Source organism: Neolamprologus brichardi, chromosome 17, assembly GCF_056152115.1.
Source record: "Neolamprologus brichardi isolate AB-2024 chromosome 17, ASM5615211v1, whole genome shotgun sequence".
NCBI lineage: Eukaryota > Metazoa > Chordata > Actinopteri > Cichliformes > Cichlidae > Neolamprologus > Neolamprologus brichardi.
In genome coordinates, this window is record NC_142120.1 from 20,048,190 (window position 1) to 20,067,770 (window position 19,581).

At 40.7% G+C, this 19,581-nt stretch overlaps 1 protein-coding gene across 2 annotated transcripts; it reads right to left on the reverse strand.

The window, feature by feature from the left end:
- Window positions 1–4,574: 4,574 nt before the first annotated feature.
- On the reverse strand, window positions 4,575–14,221 carry LOC102779965 (F-box only protein 15-like). Of its 2 annotated transcripts, none has more exons than XM_006780978.3 (10): window positions 14,005–14,221; window positions 13,852–13,914; window positions 12,107–12,211; window positions 11,455–11,676; window positions 11,078–11,254; window positions 8,928–9,051; window positions 6,545–6,627; window positions 6,220–6,365; window positions 5,664–5,782; window positions 4,575–5,075 (listed from the first exon to the last, which is right to left on the reverse strand). In XM_006780978.3, the coding sequence occupies exons 1-10, from the start codon at window positions 14,205–14,207 to the stop codon at window positions 4,803–4,805; spliced, it is 1,515 nt and encodes a 504-aa protein (XP_006781041.2). In that variant the 5' UTR covers window positions 14,208–14,221; the 3' UTR covers window positions 4,575–4,802. The 2 variants fall into 2 exon arrangements, with proteins under 2 accessions (XP_006781041.2, XP_006781040.2); XM_006780977.3 differs by having other exon boundaries at window positions 13,852–13,917.
- Window positions 14,222–19,581: the final 5,360 nt, after the last annotated feature.

Genomic DNA, 19,581 nt, shown 5'->3' on the forward strand with positions numbered 1-19,581 from the left:
ACAGCCTTCAAACTTAGAGCCTGCAGTTTGCCACATCACACTGAAATAAGGTGCTTAAGAAAGGAACATCTAGTTTCTTTGTAATGATAAAAGTCTAAGTGAATAACGGACGTGGGAAATAAGTTTTTACACAATTCTGAAGTCTTTGTGTGGCTCATGAGCCAAAAAGAGTTTGACACCCTGATGCAGGAGCTTCAGAATTTGTGTGTTGTTAGTTGTGATCTTGTGGAAGGTGTCACAGACGGGCCACAGTTTTACGCTCAGTATGGTGTTCCCTGACAGATTTATTCTCAGCATTCAGTTACATGGTTGAACAGGTAACTTTGGCCTGAGCTTATTTAAGACCATGCCGGTGACCACTGCACATGAGCTTCGGTGTCATATTTTACTCTAAAAGTTCAGGGTTTGGTCTAAACTCTAGAGAAGCAAAACCTTCCCGAACAATCAGAGAGAGAGAGGTGTCAGAGAGAGACTGGTTTTCAGCCTTCAGGGTCTTATTTAACACACAGACAGTCATTTTTCAAACATCTCCTCCCTCCAGCAGATCATGTTTTACTTGCATGTCGAGTGTGGGGATCCAAACTGCGACGGTAACCGTTCTAACTTTGCATGCAGCTAGCAGGAGATAAACTCATTTAAATGCAGGTGTGGTTTTTCTACATTTAGACTCACCAAGGCGCGTCTTTCACCATCAGCGATCTCATACTTTCTAATCCTCTCTTTTTGTAAAATGGAGCAGACATGGTTTCAATTTTCTCACTGATATTATCAAAGAATATAGAAACCTTTAAAATGGCACTACACTAGTTTAAATACATTATTACAGGAAATATCATGACTGTCCAGTTCATCCATAACATTTTTCTTCAGTGTCACCTTCTTGTTCCTCATGCTTATTCTGATGGTGTTTCATAGAGACATTTTTCCTAGTGCACTGTGCAATGCCACCACTCACTTAGTGCTACTTTGATTTTTCTTTCTGTGTTTGAGCAGGGATGTCAGACTCCTTTTATGTCATAGGCCACTTTGATGTTAAGTGAATCAGACCAGTGAAACTGACCTTTCTGTCAGTGTAACTACACAGTTACACCAACACATCTTAATATAAGGCAAAGAAGTGGAGTTTTAACTGTGCACCTCAGTTTTTCTGCATGATAAAGAAATATCGCTGTTGGGTCATTCCATCTTCTGCTCGACAGGAGCAACAGAAAAAAATCCTAAAATCTGAACGACCGTGGTCTAAAAAAGACACACATTTGACTCGCATTATTGTCAGTATGTATGGAGGAGGCCAGGAGGGAGGTCCAACAGTGAGTGTCTGCAGCCATGTGTTAAACACGGCGGAGGCTCTGCCATGACTTCTGGTACATCTTTCGCCACCTTACAATGAAGCGATTGCAGCGATTCCCCAACTCTGTGTGAATGGTACTCATAGCCATTGATCAGTGGTCTTTGATCAATGGACTTGTGCTATGTCCAGATGGACAGAATCAACCTTTTGGAATTTTCTTGTAAACTTTAACTAATGTGAAAATTAAATTACAAACTATTTCTTTCAAACACTCTGAAGGAAATGACACGGGATGAGCTGAAGACGTTCTAGTAGTTCTGAAGCAGGACGACACCGATGAAGATTTCTCAAAAAGAGCCGAGATGATTTTAAAGCTGATTTTAAATCTAAAGTTTTTATTCGAGCCTATAAAAGCTGAAGTTTTTTCACATTTCTGCTTGTCAAGAAGGAATCACGCAGCCCTTAGATAGAAGACAACACCAAACTTTTTAAGCTTATTAATAAACACACAATGATTTAGTGTAGATGTTACGTTCCCCTAAAAGGGTCCAGGCGATGAAGGGGAAGTAACAAAAAGTGTCCGGGTCAGAAAAAGGAGACAGAGGCAAACTGGTTAAAGAGTTTTATTAAAGTTTCTATCAAATACTAACTAAAAGAGACTGTCGAGCCGCTATCACCATTTAAAGAAACAAAACAAAACTTAGGCTTTGGTCAATAAACTGAAGAGTAAGTCAAAAAAGAGTTTAGTCACCAAACCCAGCTCACCAGCTGCAACCACTAACATGGCACTCTGGCCCAGAGCTCACCGTTCCCTGGGCTTAAATACCTTTAATTACTGATGTGAGTCAGCTGTGTAAAAGAGAAAGATGGCACCTCAGGCAGAAGAGATTGTAGGACACGCCCACACAGGCACCTTCAGGAGGAGGCCGCAACACAGACACAAAATAATCCTACAGATACTTTTGAGTCACTCAAAGGTCACTTTGAAAATCTACTTAGTCCCAGAAAACACACAGAGTTCACTTGTCCTGATTCAAGTATTTACAAAAAGTTGAAAAAGTAGAGGTTGTAAACATAAATGAACAAACACTGAATGTTTTTAATGACTTCATGTTGCATTAAAACAACAGCTCGTTAAGACTGACCATGTGTGTGCTCTGCTCTGTGTTAGGTCTGAAAACTCTGCAGACTTCATTGATGGGACAGAAATCAGGTCTAACAAACTGCAGCACTCTTCATGGCTGTTTCCCTTCACTACTACTGACAACGCTTCAGTTGTTCCACATTTTGCCTTTTTCGCCTCAATATTTTCCAGACAATACTCCAAAATGACAACATGGAAAAAAGTCTGCGTGAGCGTGCTATTTATTAAAAATAAAACATAAAAAATACAGTTTAAATACAACAAAATGTAGAAAAACTGAAGCTCTGTAAACACTTTCTGGATGAGTTGTATCTATATCTCATCATCTTGAACGAACACATCACCTGTGAGAGAAAACAGCCATGAAGAGTGCTGCAGTTTGCTGGACCTGCACAGAGTCTGTGTGGATGCGACAAATCATTCTTCTAAACTTTCCCCTGCATAAAGAGCTACTCTCTAAATTACACGTGATAGCTCAGAAACATCTTTACTTTTTAGCCTCTTCCAGCTTTGTTTCTCTCTGAAAAACAAGCGGCAGACTGCAGCACGAGCATCGAGTGATGCAGGGAGATTTTTGTTTATTTGGCGGGTAAACCTCAGACTTGTCTCTGAAACTGTATTTTGAGCAGCCAGTGAAACAGAGCTTGGCTTTAGTACATTATTTTCTCTCGTGTACACAAACGGGCTCTGCAGCAGCATTTGTTTATAAGTGAAGTCTCACAGCTCCCCCATCTCTCTCTGTCCACAAAGAGTTTTTACAACTTCTGCTTTGATGTTTTAAGTTCACGTCTGCCAACAAAAACGAAGCGGTCTCCATTTAACACCACCGTGTGTTGCTCACCAAAAAATAATTTAATGATGCATATGAGTCACTTCCTGTCCTGTATTCATTGTTTAAGCCCAGCTTGTTGTTTAACATCAGGCTAGTTATCATTAACCAAAACTAGATGCAAAAAAATATTTTAATTAAATAAAAACTCGAGTTATGAGAAAATAAAAGCATTTACATTAAAAATGAGAAAATAGAAAACTGTAAGTTTCACACTCTGAACTTGTTAAATTGACACAGCCAGTTTTCTATTCTTATACATCTACATGGATTGTGTGACAGTTTAAAAACCCACCTCAGCTGTGGTTTAAGAACAGCGCCACCTTTTGTCCGATAACAGCATGTGCGAGTTGTGTGACTAAAGTTCAATTCAGACGTCTGCAGGAAATTTATCCAAACATGTAACTGGAAACCCCTCTTTTCTTATTTTGTTGAATTTTCTTTTAAAGTAAATTTTTGCTTTTAAGTTGCTGCAGTTGTGTTGTGCGCTCTAATTCCTTCAGTTTTCTTCTCTCATGTAAGATCACGAACATTATGGAGCTCACTGAAGAGCGAATCAAACTAAAAATGTTAATTTGTCAGCCTTCTGTTGTTAACTCTGCTGCACAGATGGGCTGCTGAGGCGTACAGACGCCACGCTTCATCAAATTATTTGAACTGCAGGCCTCAGTCTGAGGGTTTGTCTGCACACTCCATTCTGCTTCCTAACATCATTAATAAACTGAGGAAGCAGGAAGATGTGATGGGAGCACCTGCTGAAGCTGAAGCAGCAGCCATAGAAAGCCTCATGCCTGACCGTGAAACCAAAAAGAGCCTTTTGTAGTTCTTTAAATGCAGCTGACACCAACCCTTTGACCTCTAAAGGAGGAAATAAAGATCAGATTGACTGTACTTCTTTTCTCATGAGCAGAAAACTTCCCCAAAGATGAGGGAAGCCCTCAATGAGAATCAGTCAATGATGAAGACGTGGAGGTCAGAGAGCATGTCAGATTTGAAGCTCCAGCCTTTTGTATGGATCTTTAGCGAGTTCTTCACACATTTATGCTCATACATCCATCTGACTGGCTAACCCTTTGAGTTTATTGCTCTTAAAAAGTCTGAAGCAAAAGGAAGATGAGCTGGACTGATTCAGACATGACCTCTGGATTATCTGGCTGAACTCGACCTGTCCTCAGACCTTCAGTTTTCCACCCATGCTTTTCTCCCACTGACTGGGATCCAAAATTCCCAGTTTCAGTCATTTAGGATAAAATAAAGGGACACACAACAGAAGGTTTTAATGTAAATTATATTTAATCTGCAAAGTGCTTCTCAAAAAACAAAAAAAAACAAAAAACAAAAACCCAACTCCACTGAAATAAATGTGCAGTTTATTCTACACATGAGATCCTGTCACATGACTGTGCATCAAACCATAGGACAGAACAAAAGCACTCAGTCTCTATGAATAGAATTAACACCAGAATCTCTTCTCTGAAATTAAAATAAAAAACTTTTCTTTTAATTCAAAACAGACAAACATGTGAAACTGGACCAGTTCAGCTTTTGTACTTGGTGCTGAAGTGAGCGTTGACTTTGAGGATGGAGACGTAGAGTGTGAGACCGATGAGGAAGAACTGCTGCTGCTCTTTCAGCCGGACCAGTTTCATCTTCACCTGCCCCTCAGAGCTGCGGTACACCATCAGGAAGTCGGTGCCGCTGTAGCCCAACGACTGCGACTTCTTCACCATGGAGATGGTAACCGGGGTGCTGACGCACCAGAAGGGTTTCTGGAACTCGTCCAGCAGGGTCAACGTCATGACGCAGCAGTTCTGAAGACAGAGTCAGAGCGAGACGTCACGGCGTGCCTAGTTATTCACACCAACATCACACAACAACGTTAACACACGCAACATCACACTTTAACTGCAGCTTAAACTCAGACATCACATGTGTAAAACACGTCTGCACGAGTTCAAACATTTGCACACATTTGGTTTCTTTGTCTGTACTGTGCAGAAGTCTTGAGCCAACCCTCATTTCTTTGTAATTTGGCGTTATAAGGTTTTTCCATTGTTAGGGCAATTCACACAGACCTGTGAATCATTCAAGCTCACAGGATGAAGCTGTATTGTGTCTACATCCAACTCAGCAAGGAAACCATTTCAGCCAAAGATAACACAAACTGACATAAAACTGTATTTTATCACCAAGGTGATTCCCAGAGAGCTGTTAGAAAAAAAAAAAAAAAAAAAAAATGTCTTTCAGCATGATTTGCAGTGAGTCTCTTAAAAAAAAAAAAATAAAAAAAAAATTTACACACTGGCATTTCAAAATCCTATGTCACCTTGTTGAGAGGTAGCTCGAGACCTCTGCACAGCACTATAAATCTCTGAATCATGTGTGTCAGACAGCTGTACCTCTACCGAGCCTTCCAGCTCCTCCCTCTTCCAGGGCACATGGATGCTTCCAGACAGTGATCGGTGCTGGGACACGTTAGTCCTGCTGATGACCTTTATCTCAGCAAGTCCCTGTTGAACTGACCACAGGCCAGAGTGTTGGTGATTTAAGATTTTTCACTTACTCCTCAAGTTTGTTGATTTTAGAGTTTCCATAATGTGAATCCACCAAGTGTGACCATCTGCACTCCATGTGACAGGATGGAAGTTACCGATGTCGTTACACACAGTGGGAAAACAGCTGTTTAACAAAAACAAAACAAAACAAAAAACTTCGACAGACAACATGGCGCCCATCCCTAGTCTTTACCTGACATTATAAGAACAAGTCAATGTATAACTCAACGCAGCACAAATGTAAGGAAACAGAAATGAGTGTAAATCCTAAGATCCGAGTCTAAAGTGCAGTTTCTTGGCTCGTTTGAATTAAAAAACAAACAAACAAAAAGTTACATCTGCTCTTTTGGGAAAGACTCCCTGCTTAACAGGGAATGTAATCTCATTACTCCGTGATTACTTGTGCTGCAGGAGAGCCGGCAAAAGTATCCCGACATGATCTGGGTCCTGGTATTGTGCAGGACGAAGTGCAGAGTGTAGCCGTGGAGACCAAATTTAGGGTCAGAGTCGTCCACGGGGGGCGGGTCCAAAGGTTCGGAATATGGGCTGCAGGAAGGGACAAATGAGCATTAACACAAAACTGAATATTAAACAAAGTTTCTCTTAAACTCATAACAGACATACAAATCAGGCCCATTTATTGTTAATATTATTTGGCATCACAAGAAAGCCAGGCTACTGATGCTGGCCTCTGTTTTAAAGCAGGACCACTTCCTTAAACTTACCAGACTGGAGATCCCAGCAGAATCTTCTCCACCAGCTTGTGGAAGTGCAGGTTGATCATGATGAAGGCTATGTTGCCCCGACTCTACACACAGAATCTTCTTTTACTTTTATAATTCATTTTATTCTAATAAAAACATACAAGTTAACGTTACAGAATTAGAGGCTTCACTGCAGAAGAACTACTTAAAGCAGGGCTCTAGACTAACTTTTTGCCATGGGCGTACCGGTACGCCTAACTTTAAAAAGTTAGGCGTACCGGCACAAAAGTTAGGTGTACACAAATTTTATAATAATTTATATAATATAATGTGTTTTTCTGGATACACTGTGCTTTTTCAGCATTCAAAGATTGATGACACCGTGTCAGAGCACTGGCTATGAATTTCAGAAGGATCAGGCCTTAACTTAACAGAAACGTTAGCAATAGTTCTTTTCCTATTACAGCTACATCCACTTCTGTCGTGCCTAGGCTGCTCACTAGGGCTGGGTATCATCACTGATTTCTATAATCCATTCGATTCTGGTTTTCAAAGTCCCGATTCGATTCAACTTAGCCTCAAACAGTCAGAAATATTATAATTCTGATCATTTATCAGTACTGAGTTCATCAGAATTGTGAACATCACAGCAGAAGCCACATGAAGGAGATTTTCCTGGTCTTGCTTTTTATAGCAGATAACCTTAAAAATATTCTACAATGTTCTGCATATAAAGTTTAAATTTCTTCAGTATTGAACAACAGAAAAAAAAAAAAAAAAAAAAAAAAAAAAAAAAAATAGGCTTTCTTGTCCGAGGTCATTTAAGTGAAAAAAAGAAAAGAAAAAGACAGCAGCCGACAGCGCTGTAAACAACAGTAGACTGGTGGGTAATAAGCAAATGAATAATACAGAAAACAGAGATTGGAGAAGGGAAACTGTTCTTGAAGTACAGAGAGAGAGCTAGCTGTGCATGAAGTGTGATTTTAATAGTCGTGGAAGCAAAACAGCAAAATTCATGACGACTTCGATCAAATGTGAAGCGCAGTTTGCTGCTTCTTTTGCTGCTGGCTCTGCGAATTTTGGTTGGAGAGAGACAAAACCTGCAGCTCAGAATCAGCGCAAAAAGACGTAATCACAGCACGGACCGGACGCATCAGAATCACTAAGCTCTGACAGCGTGTCCGTGTATGGGCCGTCGGGTGAGAAAGCCGAGAAAGACAAAGTTGATTCTGAAGCGTCGGGTCCGTTCTGTGTTTACATCTTTGTGTGGAATCAGTGTACCTGCTCTCATTTGCTGTTTGGTTGTTGTTGAAATTGTTTTGTGAGCTTTAATCTGAGAATCTGGCGTTTCTGGCAAAACACAGTTATATTTAAAAGTCGATTCAGGATTTAATGAATTGATATCGCTTTATTCAAGCTACTCACCTCCCACTTCCACCTACACCACAGCCAATCAGAGAGATCCTGCCCCTGACTATCTCTGATTGGTTTAGTCCATGATAGGGGCATAATGTGTGTCTGTTGTTGACCACAGGGAAGGTTGCAGATTTTTTTTTTTTTTTTTTTGCTACCTGAACAGTTGGTCGCACAGGTGCAACCAAATATATTTTTTTAGTCGCACCACTGAAAAATTTGGTCGCACTTGCGACCAAATTGGTCGCACTCTAGAGCCCTGACTTAAATCACAAACATCCCTAGCCAAAATTAAGCAGACTTATTTTAAATACTTTAAGTACATTTTCAAAATGGTATTGTCTTTAAATAATAATTTCAACATAAAGTGCAGTTTTTCTTCTTAATAAAAAAAACGCAGAAACAAAAGGGTATTTGACCAGCTTCACCTTTGAACTCCGAGTAACCTTAGCCAACTTTATTTTGTACATTAGGTTAAAACTGTGTGATCATCGACCATTTCAGTGGAAAAAAAACAAAAAAACAAACAAACAAAACCCCATTGGACTCACAATACCTCCATTCTCATTTACTGTCCTTCTCTTTCAGCCAATTACTGTCAACTTAGACAAACTAGCCTGTTCACATTCTCAGAGCAGTTCTCCTTTTTGTTACTATGTGACTGTTAGGGTCGCTGACCTCTAGAGGCTCTCCCCATGTGAGAGCTTTTTCTCCTGTGTTTCAGGTCTGCCTCATAAGCCGCAGCTGAGATGTGTTGCAGTTCATCAGCCACTGAATAAAGACTGACGTCTCGAAAGGACCTAACTGGAAAACGCCTTTCTTCAAATTAATTGCAATTAACACCTTAAATTCCCACCTTGATTTAAAACTAATTTAATAATAAGCAGATAAACATGAGATGTTAAACAGATTATGAAATGTGCGTCTAAACTTACAACTCCTGAGCCACAGAAACGTTTTTGTTCCTTTAAAGAGTTTTGTAAATATTTACCCTCCAGAAGCCGATGACGACTCCCGGCGACAGACACGCAAGCCTGATCTCTCCGTCTTTGCCGATGAGCTCATATGGATGGGTCCTCATATCCAGGTTTAAAATCAGAGAGCGCCAGGCCAGCCTGGACGAGGAGAGCACACCTGACCTGAGCATCAAATTTAATCACTGACAGAATTCAAAAGGATGAATGAATTTGATTTTATCCCACAAGGGAAATTAGTCTACAATAAATGACATAAAAGTATTACAGGCCCAGAGTGAGGGCTTCATACTACCAGATACACACACACACACACACACACACACTGTGATTAAAAAAACAAAACTAATAAAATGAAATGTTTTTACTTTTAGTTAAATAAAAGTAAAAACATTTAACATTAACAGAGCATTGTTTCCATGAAGGTGTTGAGTATCAGTTTTCACTTTTTGTGATCAGTTGACGACGTCAGCTCACTGTTGCAGTTTAGAGGTCAATGATGGTCCGTCGTTACTCTGGAACATGGTCGATCTGCTCCTTAATATGGGTGGATACTCCATCTAACCTCATTAAATCCATGTCTAGAACTTCCTGCTAGCAACTACAGAACATCTCCAGACTCGGCTCATCCTCTCAGGCACGAAACCCTCAATCACACCTTCATCACCTCCAGCCTGGAGTGCTCTGCCTATCAAAGCCCTCCACATGCTGCACTTAGCTCAGGACCTAGCTTGGAGGTCTTACATGCCTTTGCTGACGGTCAGTTAGAGCTGCCACAATTATGTTGACACATTGTTTGAGGTGTTGTTTGTAAGATCCTGAAAGATGCAGGAATAAGTAGTAGGATTTAAGAGTGTAATAAAAGATGGCAGCAATGCATCCTTGTAGATGCATTGCTGCCATTAAACGCCGAAGAAGCAGCAGCGTCCGGTATCGTAGCTGTGTCCAAATTCAGGAGCCGCAGCCTTCGGAGGCCCCATTTGTAGGCAGATTACGTTACTGCGACGCAATGAAGGCTGTCCAAATCTGAGGACTCCGATAAATGCGGCCGACAAATTTTCCCCAGATTTAACAGGTGTGTCCTTCGTGGCCCAACCTATCCCAGAATTTAAAGCGCGGCCCAGCCAATTCTAGTTTCCAACAATGGCAGCTGCTACTTAGTTTTAATATTACTCTTATTACTCTTTCTGGGTTACAAAATAAACTTAAGATATTTTCAGGCAAGAATGTAGCTGTGTAAACTTCAAATATCTGCTCGATTTATTAAGACATCAAATATTTGCAAAAAGCGTCCCAACGTTTTCGGAGATGTCTGTTACCCACCAGCTCGATAGCTAGCCGGGGACTCAAGGCTCACTAAAGCGAGAACAGCGGACTCCCGGCACATCGTTTTCAAACCCCTCGCGGTCTTTCACTACTCAGGTTAAACATGATATACAAGTCACTTAGAAAAATTAAAAATGTTATTGTATTTAGTGTTTTATTTGTTTCTGAGTAAATTGGTCTGGTGAGAATAAAGTTCGAGTTTTCACATATCTGAATCAAACAGAACACTGATTAAACAGAAGTGTGAGATGGTAGAGAATTTACTCTGGTGTCCTGTTATATTTGAGGGGGCAAGAAGCAGACGGCTGACTTTAAACTCTGAGACAATCTGCAAAATTCATTAAAAGTTTAATAAACTATCATATTGTCTTTTTTTTTTAAGTTAGCACATACCTTAAACACCTAAAGCTGTAAGCTAATGATAGTTATAACAGCAGATGCATGCTGGTGCAATGAGCTGTACGTTTTAAGTCCAATGGATGCATGATCTGATTAGTCGACTATCACAATAATCGTTTGTGGCAGCCCTACTGTCAGTAAACTCCCAAATTTCCTTTAAAATCCTTCTCCTCACCTATAAATCCCTCCATGCTCTTGCCTCCCAGGATTTATCTGATCTTCTCTTACATCCCATCTCAGATTCTACCTTCCACAGATAAAAACTTACTATCCAACCCTCAGACTGCAGTCTTTCAGAGACAGCCTTTAGTGCTCTTGAATGCTGCCTGCTCACTGACACCTTTGACTTTTTGTATAAAGCGGCCCTGGGTTCCAGTTTTGTCTAATTATTATTCTTAAATATAGAGAATAACACAGAGATACAGCTCTGTGGCTGTCTTACTTCCCCTTCCTGACTCCGTAGAGCTGGATGCTGTTGATGTGTTGGTAGGGTGGAAGGCGGCCTCCGCTCCAGTGAACAATCATGGAGGACTCGAAGTAGTGCCCTCGGCTCTGCTCCAGCACGACCACTTGACCCCCGTGAGTGTGCAGCATCAGCTCCCAGCTCACATTCAGGTTCCTGCAAAAATCCAGTGAATAAATCTTTATTACACAGGCAGGAAACACGGGCCGCCCCGGAGTTCAACCAGAAACCATTTTAGTGACTTAAACAACCATTTATCCAGTTATGGGTCACAAACTCATGAAACCGACTAATCGAGCCTGAAATAAAGAAACAGAAACACTTTTGGAATAACCTGAAGAGGCAGCGGCTTGTACCTGAGCACCCACTCAGTCTGCTGGGGCAGGCCGGTGAATGGGCCAATGTCTCTCAGCTCTCCTCTCCACTTGTTCATCTCTCGCCCAGTTATCGTCCTGAAGTACATCCACTTCCAGCAGCTCGTGGATCGATCCTCCGCTGGCTCCATCTTCACCGCCACGTTTCCCGCCGCTTTTGGCTTCCACCCAAACTCTGACATGTAGATCCTGTACCACAAAACGCTGGAGAGAAAAATGTTTCTTTTGCATGTTTCTGCTGTTTGTGCAGGAGCTTCTAATCTCACCACCTGGTGGGTAGATGAATCCTTCCACCTGCTGGCTGCAAGGGTGTATTACTCCAAGTGTTTCTAGGCTGTGTTCATGTTGCAGCTCGGCAGGTTTTGATGTTGTGAATTTAAAATGTCCTCCCAATTTTTTTAGGACCGAAAACAATCACAGAGATCTGTTTGTTTCATTTAGTGACTATCTGAACATTTTTTAAAAGTATTAAACACTTTCAGCTGCTTCATAGAGCCCTGCATATTTAACACAGTCCACATTTAATGAAAACTAAACTGAGATGCAGGCACTGCTGGAAATCTGGGCGTGTAAAATTCAGGATATACTGCTGAACCCATCCGATGCAAGGCTGTGCAGGTGTGCTTCGTCTTACTCGTCATTGGTGAGCTGGTAGAAGAGCTTGCTGACGTGGCTGATGCAGAACAGCGAGGACACGTCCAGGTACGACAGAATCTTGCACAGAATCTCAGACGGCAACCTGGAGAAAAGATGAGCAGAAAACACAGTGAGGCCTCAGAAATCTACGATTTTTGTGCCGGTCGCAAAAATTTACCTGTACCTTTTAAAGGAGCCCTACTGTGCATGATTTTGCATAATTCACAGTCCAAATATCCTCAGTTATGTTATCCTGGGGCTTTGTGCAGCCTGGGAGTGGGCAGATTGATCCAAATATCTACAGTATTGATTCCATTATTGCCATTAGAGTCAATGTTAACTTCAGTGATAGGAATAGCGGCATTAAAAGTAGCGGCGTTACTAACAGCGTTACTTTTTTCAGAAACTAGTAATTTAACTAATTACTATTTCTATTGTTATAATGAAGTTACTGCTACTAACAAGAAAATGTGATGCAGACGCATTACTAATTGTCAACACACAGACTATTGAAGCTGTCTTCAGCTAACTAGGAGCTGAAGACAGCTTCCTGGCAGCACACAAGTGCTGCTGATTGGCTGAGGAAGAATAAAGTAGTCATGGGAAACCAATCACATGACCAGTTTAAGATGACATAGCAACAAGATGCTGATGTGAGAGATTTGTGACACTTAGCATCTTTGGAGTGTAGTTAGTGGGTTGTGAAGACGAAAATTTTGTTTTGTGTGTCAGAACAATGAGGCGACTGTTGAATGTCACTGTTGCTACCAAAAAGCCACCAAGACAGATTACAGTGTAAACCAGGGGTCGGCAACCCTAGGCACGCGTGCCACAGCTGGCATGCGAAGGGTTAACTGATGACACGACCATAGCTGGACTGGCCATTAGGCATACCGGGCATTTGCCCGAAAGGCCGATGGTGATTTTTCGTTTTTAATGGGCCGATGACTTTTTTTTTTTTTGTAACAGTATAAACAATGAGAGGTGGTGGATTGGCCAGATGCTGGTCGATGTGTAAGAATAACTCAGTTGTTTGGTGGTGGCTATGGCAGAGCTTCCACAGAGGCAGGTGGATGAGGGAAGGGGAAGGCAGGAGGAGCAGAGACCCGAGGCGCCCATCGACAAAGCTGGAGTTATTCTGTGTCTTTATGCTGCTTCTTCTCTCATTCTCTTCCCCTCCCTCTCCTGTTTCTACTTCAATCATGAAACTGATCAATGATCAGCTGATCGGCTTTTCTGACGCAAGTCCCGTCTCTCTTCTTTGTTTATCGCCCACCCCTGGTGTAAACGCTGGCTCAAGGTGGGAAACAGTACAAATGATACACCACCTGCTGTCAAGTGCTCCTCTGTCTTATAGTGGACAGAAATTATTTTTTGGAGTGAAATATAAATAATTTCTGTGGCATCTTATTGATGCAGAACGCCTGATTGTATAAGTTTTTAAAATTTGCAATTTATATTTGCATTTCATGTTATGAAAATGACTCTTAAAACATGTTTGTGGTTGTTACAGTAAAAATATTTTTTTTCTATTCTGATTGTGTGTCAGTCTGACTTTATATCAATTGTGTTAATACAGTATGTCAAAATGAAAAACTAACTGTAAATTCAGATATGTGTGTTTGTCCTGAAAAGAATGATACCAAACAAGACAAGATAAGATAGATAGTTTCTAAAGGTGAAATGAAAGAAGTAAATATAACTACTTTTTCAAAATAACTTGCCCAACACTGGTTAGCTTACCTTTCCACCAAGTTCACTTTGGGAAATTCTGCTTTTTTGTTGTCTGTCGATGCTTCTGGACATCTACTTAAAAATGACGAGGAAAAAAATAATCAATCATTTTTAGTCAAAATTTTAATTCAATAATAACTTAACGGGAGGGGGGTTAATTACCGGGGCTCGTTCCCGCCACACTGCCTCTGGTTTGGGGACTCTGAACTCGGCCACCTGCGGCCGCCGGTCTGTCTTCTGCTCGGTCGCCTGGGACCTGGCCGTCCTCTGCCGAGACCCTGCTGCAGTCTCTCCAGAACTGGCTGATTCCACTTGTTCAGAGTCTGGGGAAAACTGCGGAAAATTTCACTCTTTCTCTCCGCCATGATGGATCCGTTTGAAGCTGTTGGCCGCGTTCACAATGAGACCGTGGCTTCCGAACAGCTCTCACCTTCATAATAGGAGCCTTACCACTAGATGGCAGCCACGCGTTGGCTAAGCAGCTCCACAAATTCACGCAGCATTTCTTAAATATTTAGCATTATTCTACCGTTTTTAAACATTTACCATTACCTGTGCACATGTTTTATCCCAACAGAGGTGGCTCTAACAGCCATAAGAATATTTTGTTCTACCCCTAACAATGGCATCCTTCACTTGGTTCCCTGTAGATCTATGCCGCCGGTGTCCTGAAACCTTTACATGTGTTCCTGCTGCAACACACCTGAATAAATTTAGTAGATCATTAGCAAGACTTTTGAACTTGACTGCATGCTGAGGTGACAATTCAGCCATTTGATTCATGTTACAGCAGCTCATCAGTGAATGAACATGGAGTAATAAAAGTACTTTGTAAGTACATTGTTCCAAACACTTACATTTATGTAAATTTAGTTGAGTAGGATTAGGGAGTGCATGCCACCTCAACATGCAGTCAAGTTCTATAGTCTTCCTGATGACCTACTAATTTTATTCAGGTGTGTTGCAGCAGGGACGGATGGAAAGGTTTCAGGACGCTGGCACTCGAGGACTGGAGTTTGACACCCTGATATGCTTTTTACTACTCTTTCTCTTATTTCTCTTTACTGCTGTACCACGTGTGAAACTAAATAAATAAATAAATAAAGCACCTCTATTCTCTATTCTCAAGAAAGCCGTACAAGTTCTATTGTGTTATTGCAAACCTTGTCAAATTACTCAGGGATTCATATTTAATTTATTTTAGAAGTGTATAGCAGATAATCAGGAGATCCATTTCAATCTGATCAAACCACTTCACCTGGAAGCCATGAATCAACAGCCATCTTGAAACAAATATGGGCACTTAATTGGACAGTTATTTTTGAATGATCCAAATTCGATTCCATTTTTAATGGTGAGCAGTGTTGACTTTCCTTCAAAAACGTGTTTTAAAACGATTCTTCTGGAAGTTCACTCTGATACATCTTTGCTCAGTTCATTGACGGTAACTGATACTGCTCTGCTGTAGGAGGCTGTTTTTGGTGAATGAGCTGTAGTCTTGGATCATGACCTGATTAGCAAGACTTGGTTAAAATTAGTAAAGTCAGTGTTGAGAATATTCTGGGTGTGGTCCCAGTCTGCTGAATTGACCTATTGTGTGTGTCTGTGTGTTACACAAGCATGCTACACTGTGTAATTTAAGTAAAAGCCATGAAACCTGAGATCACACATGCACACACACACTCATGTAGTGACTGAACAAACTTTATTATCTACACAACACTGCCCAGAAGCAGCAGCAACAAACCTCTTTGTCGGTCACGTAAGCATGTTTTTGGTCTCCAAGCAGCTTCATAAACACACACAGCCTGTAAAGTGATGATGTCCTCATATGGAAGACTGCGGCTGATGAAGAGCGTCGCTCTCCTCAGCATAACTGACAGCTTTCTGGGACTTACAGCAAAGAAAAACAAGTTGGTCAGAATTACTTGGTGAGTACATGGGCATCACATTTACTAATGTTCACTGTTCTTGTGCTTTTTCACTGATCTATTTTTAACCTCTGATTAAAGCTGCACATCAATGTACATGAATAGATACAAACTGGTTGCATAGACTCAAGCTACACAATGACTCCAAAAAGGCAGAACCAAATGAAAAAAAAAAGATGACCACAAAGAGTATCTTTCAGTCTGGCTGTCTCTCTTCTTCTGTGTAAAAGACATGGTGGCTGCGCACAAGGCTATGCCCACTATCTCATAATCTGACCAAGATTATTTTTAGATTTATTTCTAATGTTCTGTTTACATGAGTAACATTGCACATTTCTGTCACTGTCTTTTATGACAGACCTGTAGCAGACTGTTGCTCACTGTGCAGGTGTAACATAGACAGTGATCACTCATTTAAAGTGAAAGTAGCATACAATAATACACAATATATCTCATATGCTATACCTACCAATAATATGGATTATACACAACTTCAAATAGGAGAACATTACACTTATACATATACACTTCCGTGTATTCATAATACACTGAAAAAAGAAAAGTACCAGAAAGTATCAGGGGCAGAAGGAACAACTGGAGCAGATGTGGAAGGTAAAGTCCAAATAGGATCAGAGGTCTCTGTCCAGAAGAGCACAGGCCTCGTAACAGCTAAGGTACTGCACCAAACCCTCAAACTCCCAGGACTTTAGATTTTTATTATTGTGTTTATGAAAAATAATACTAAAAAAACACTCATTAAAAACATGAACAAACAAACAAACAAAACATAGTTATGGACACAAGTTGTTTCTTTTTTAAAATATAAATAATACATAAACTATAAATGTTTATATATATATTTTTAATGATAATAATGATGACGAGAAGACGAAATAACAGTCATAACAGTGCATATTTTGTATTATGCTAACCTCCTAGGACCTGGCGTCCAAATATGTGCAGTGTTGGGTAAGTTACTTTAAATTAGTAACTTAATTACATTACTAGTTACTTCTGTCAAAAGTAACTCAGTTACTTCAAGTTACTTGCTACTTTCAAAGTAACTAGTTACTAGGGAAAGTAACTTTGGTTTTACTCAGAATTCTCTTGTTAATGTGTTGCTTCCGTAACTGGATACCCAGTAAGATTGCCAGTCTTCTAGCTTGCTTACTTGCCACAAGTGCACTGTGGCACCTACCAATAGAAAGGAAAAAATAATGTCCATATTTCCACGAGAGAAATCCCATGCCTGGACCGTCGTTGACTGCCGCCATGATTCTAGCCTACGTCACAGCGTCATATACGCTTTTTACATCCAACACGAAAACTGCAGTCATTGTGCTTTCGATTGTACTCAGAACTCGGAAATTCTGCCTTCCGAATAGGAAGATGTAGGTAACACCAGATGGCAGATGAGCTGCATACATGGCTGGACTGGGACAAAAAATCGTCCCGGGCGTTTTGACTAGAACTCCTGCCATTACAGGAATAATCATAAAGCCTTTGAATGAAAACAAACGCTGTTGTAACAGTGATGTACACTGTTTTGATGTGAGATTCAGATAATTATTTTTAAAAGCTAGATATTTTAAATGAGAATAAGAAAGAAAAGTACTTCTTTGAGCCCCCTCTCCCTGTTAATGCCCTACCTGGCCCCCCTGGCAAAACTTTGCTAGACCCACCCCTGCACAGTTACCAGCTCTCAGCTACGTAAAAAAAAAAAAAAGGATCCTGGTGTAAGTTGTCTCTCAGAAACAGTTCATAACTTCCCTTCAACTCATTCATGTCACCTAAAAGGTAAACCTGTTTCTCCATCACAGCTCTGATGATTCAGTAAGGACATCTCCTGGTTTCATCTTCATGTTTCCCTCTCACCACATATCCAAACCGATAGCATGACCAGCAGCTTTTACGGCTGTGGCTCCAACAAACATCAGCTGATACTAGAAATTAATATTAAATAAATTCTATCAACAGCTGATCAAGCTTAAACGTGCTGCTGTTGTTTAGCGCGACATCGGCTGGTTTCTTCTTTCTGGTGCAAAGTGGGCGATAAACAAACAAGAGAGAAAAGCCGATCAGCTGATCATTGATCAGTTTCATGATTGAAGTAGCAACAGGAGAGGGAGCGGGAGAGAGAATGAGAGAAGAAGAGGCAGCTGTGCAGCGTAACAGAATAAATCCAGCTTTGTGTCTTTTTCATTCTAGCTGAAGTACGGGACAAACTGTGTTCCTTTTCAGCTCAATACGAAACACGTGATATTTTCTCTGAATACCAGACGATTCTGTTTTTAGGGGACGGTTGGCAACTCTAATAATTAACTTTATGAACAAAATAAAGTTCAACATCAGTAACATTATAGCACCCACCCAGCTGTATAGAAACTCCGTCATGCTAGCTAGTACGCAGTACGAAAAAATCAGCATAACGAAAATAAACTCCACCTCAACTTGGTTTATATCTGACCCAGATAGACTGCAGGTCATAACTTCTTACCTGAAGTTCAGTTCACCTGACACTTGGAACACACAAACTCCCTGAGCGGTCCTTTGGACCACTGTGAGCAACAGCAGATGTGTGCACTGTGGTCACGCCAGCATCAAATCCATCCAAGTTACATGGTTTATTAAAATAATCAAATTACAGCATTTACATTTATGTTAGACTACTTTTAATTAACTTCTTTAGCTCACAATGAAAAAAAAAAAAAAAATCTTGTTCATGACCTGTGTAGTACGTTAACACTATTGGAAGTAAAAAAGCTCTGCCTTGTATTATGAGTATGAGTCTGTGGTCTGGGAGAGAGTCCTTTAACTCTCTGTCTGCAAAATACAGTATATAATGACCAATGTTGGGCAAATAGTTACTTCTTCAAAAAAGTAACTAAGTTATGCAAACAACAAAGTTTTTTGCAGCTCTTTACCTAAAAATGCAGCCAAGGCGTTTTTTTAAACAAACATTTCAAACTATTTACAGAACAATCAGCTGTTCTGCATCAATTTTGATGCCACACAAATTATTTGTGCCACTCCCAAAAAATAATTTCTGTTCACTATGAGATAAAGGAGAACAACAGCCTGATACCTGCAGGCCTGACAACAGGAGATGTATCACTCCTGTAACACCTGTAACATTCAGCAGTCGCCTCATTGCTCTGACACACACAACAAAACTATTGACTACACTACACACTAACTACACAAGATTTGCGCTAAACATCGCAAATGTCTCACATCTCAAAACACCGCTGTCACTCCTAAAACATCCCCCCCTTCCTAAACATCTAAATGCCATGTTGCCATATCATTTTTTGATTGGCCGACATGGTACATTTATCGACCAATATGAAAGGGTGGGGGGTTTTGGGCGTTGTTTTTGCTCACAGGCGGAGAGTGCTTTCAAGTGCTTTCCTTATAAAACGCTGTTCTTACCGTTTCTTCCGCAGTAAATATAAACAACGACAGTATTCAGGAAGAAAACCAAACATTGCATATATTTTTATCATAACTCTGGTTTTACGTGGCCTATCAACACAATTTAAAAACTGGTATAAAGTCCACACTTTTCCGTCAATTGTTCCGTCTGTCCTGCTCACATCTCCAATAGTTGTACACGTTGTCATTAACGTGGCTTCACTCCACATCAGTCACGCCGCTTTGCTAGCTAAAACACGGTGTGGGCACATAAGGACGCTGTCATAGCCTGTCAACCACATTGATTAGCTGCGTATATACGAATGTGAATTGGCTGGACTATGGAATAAGGTGGCATCGTTGTAATCCCATACGGGAGCAGCCAGTCACTTAC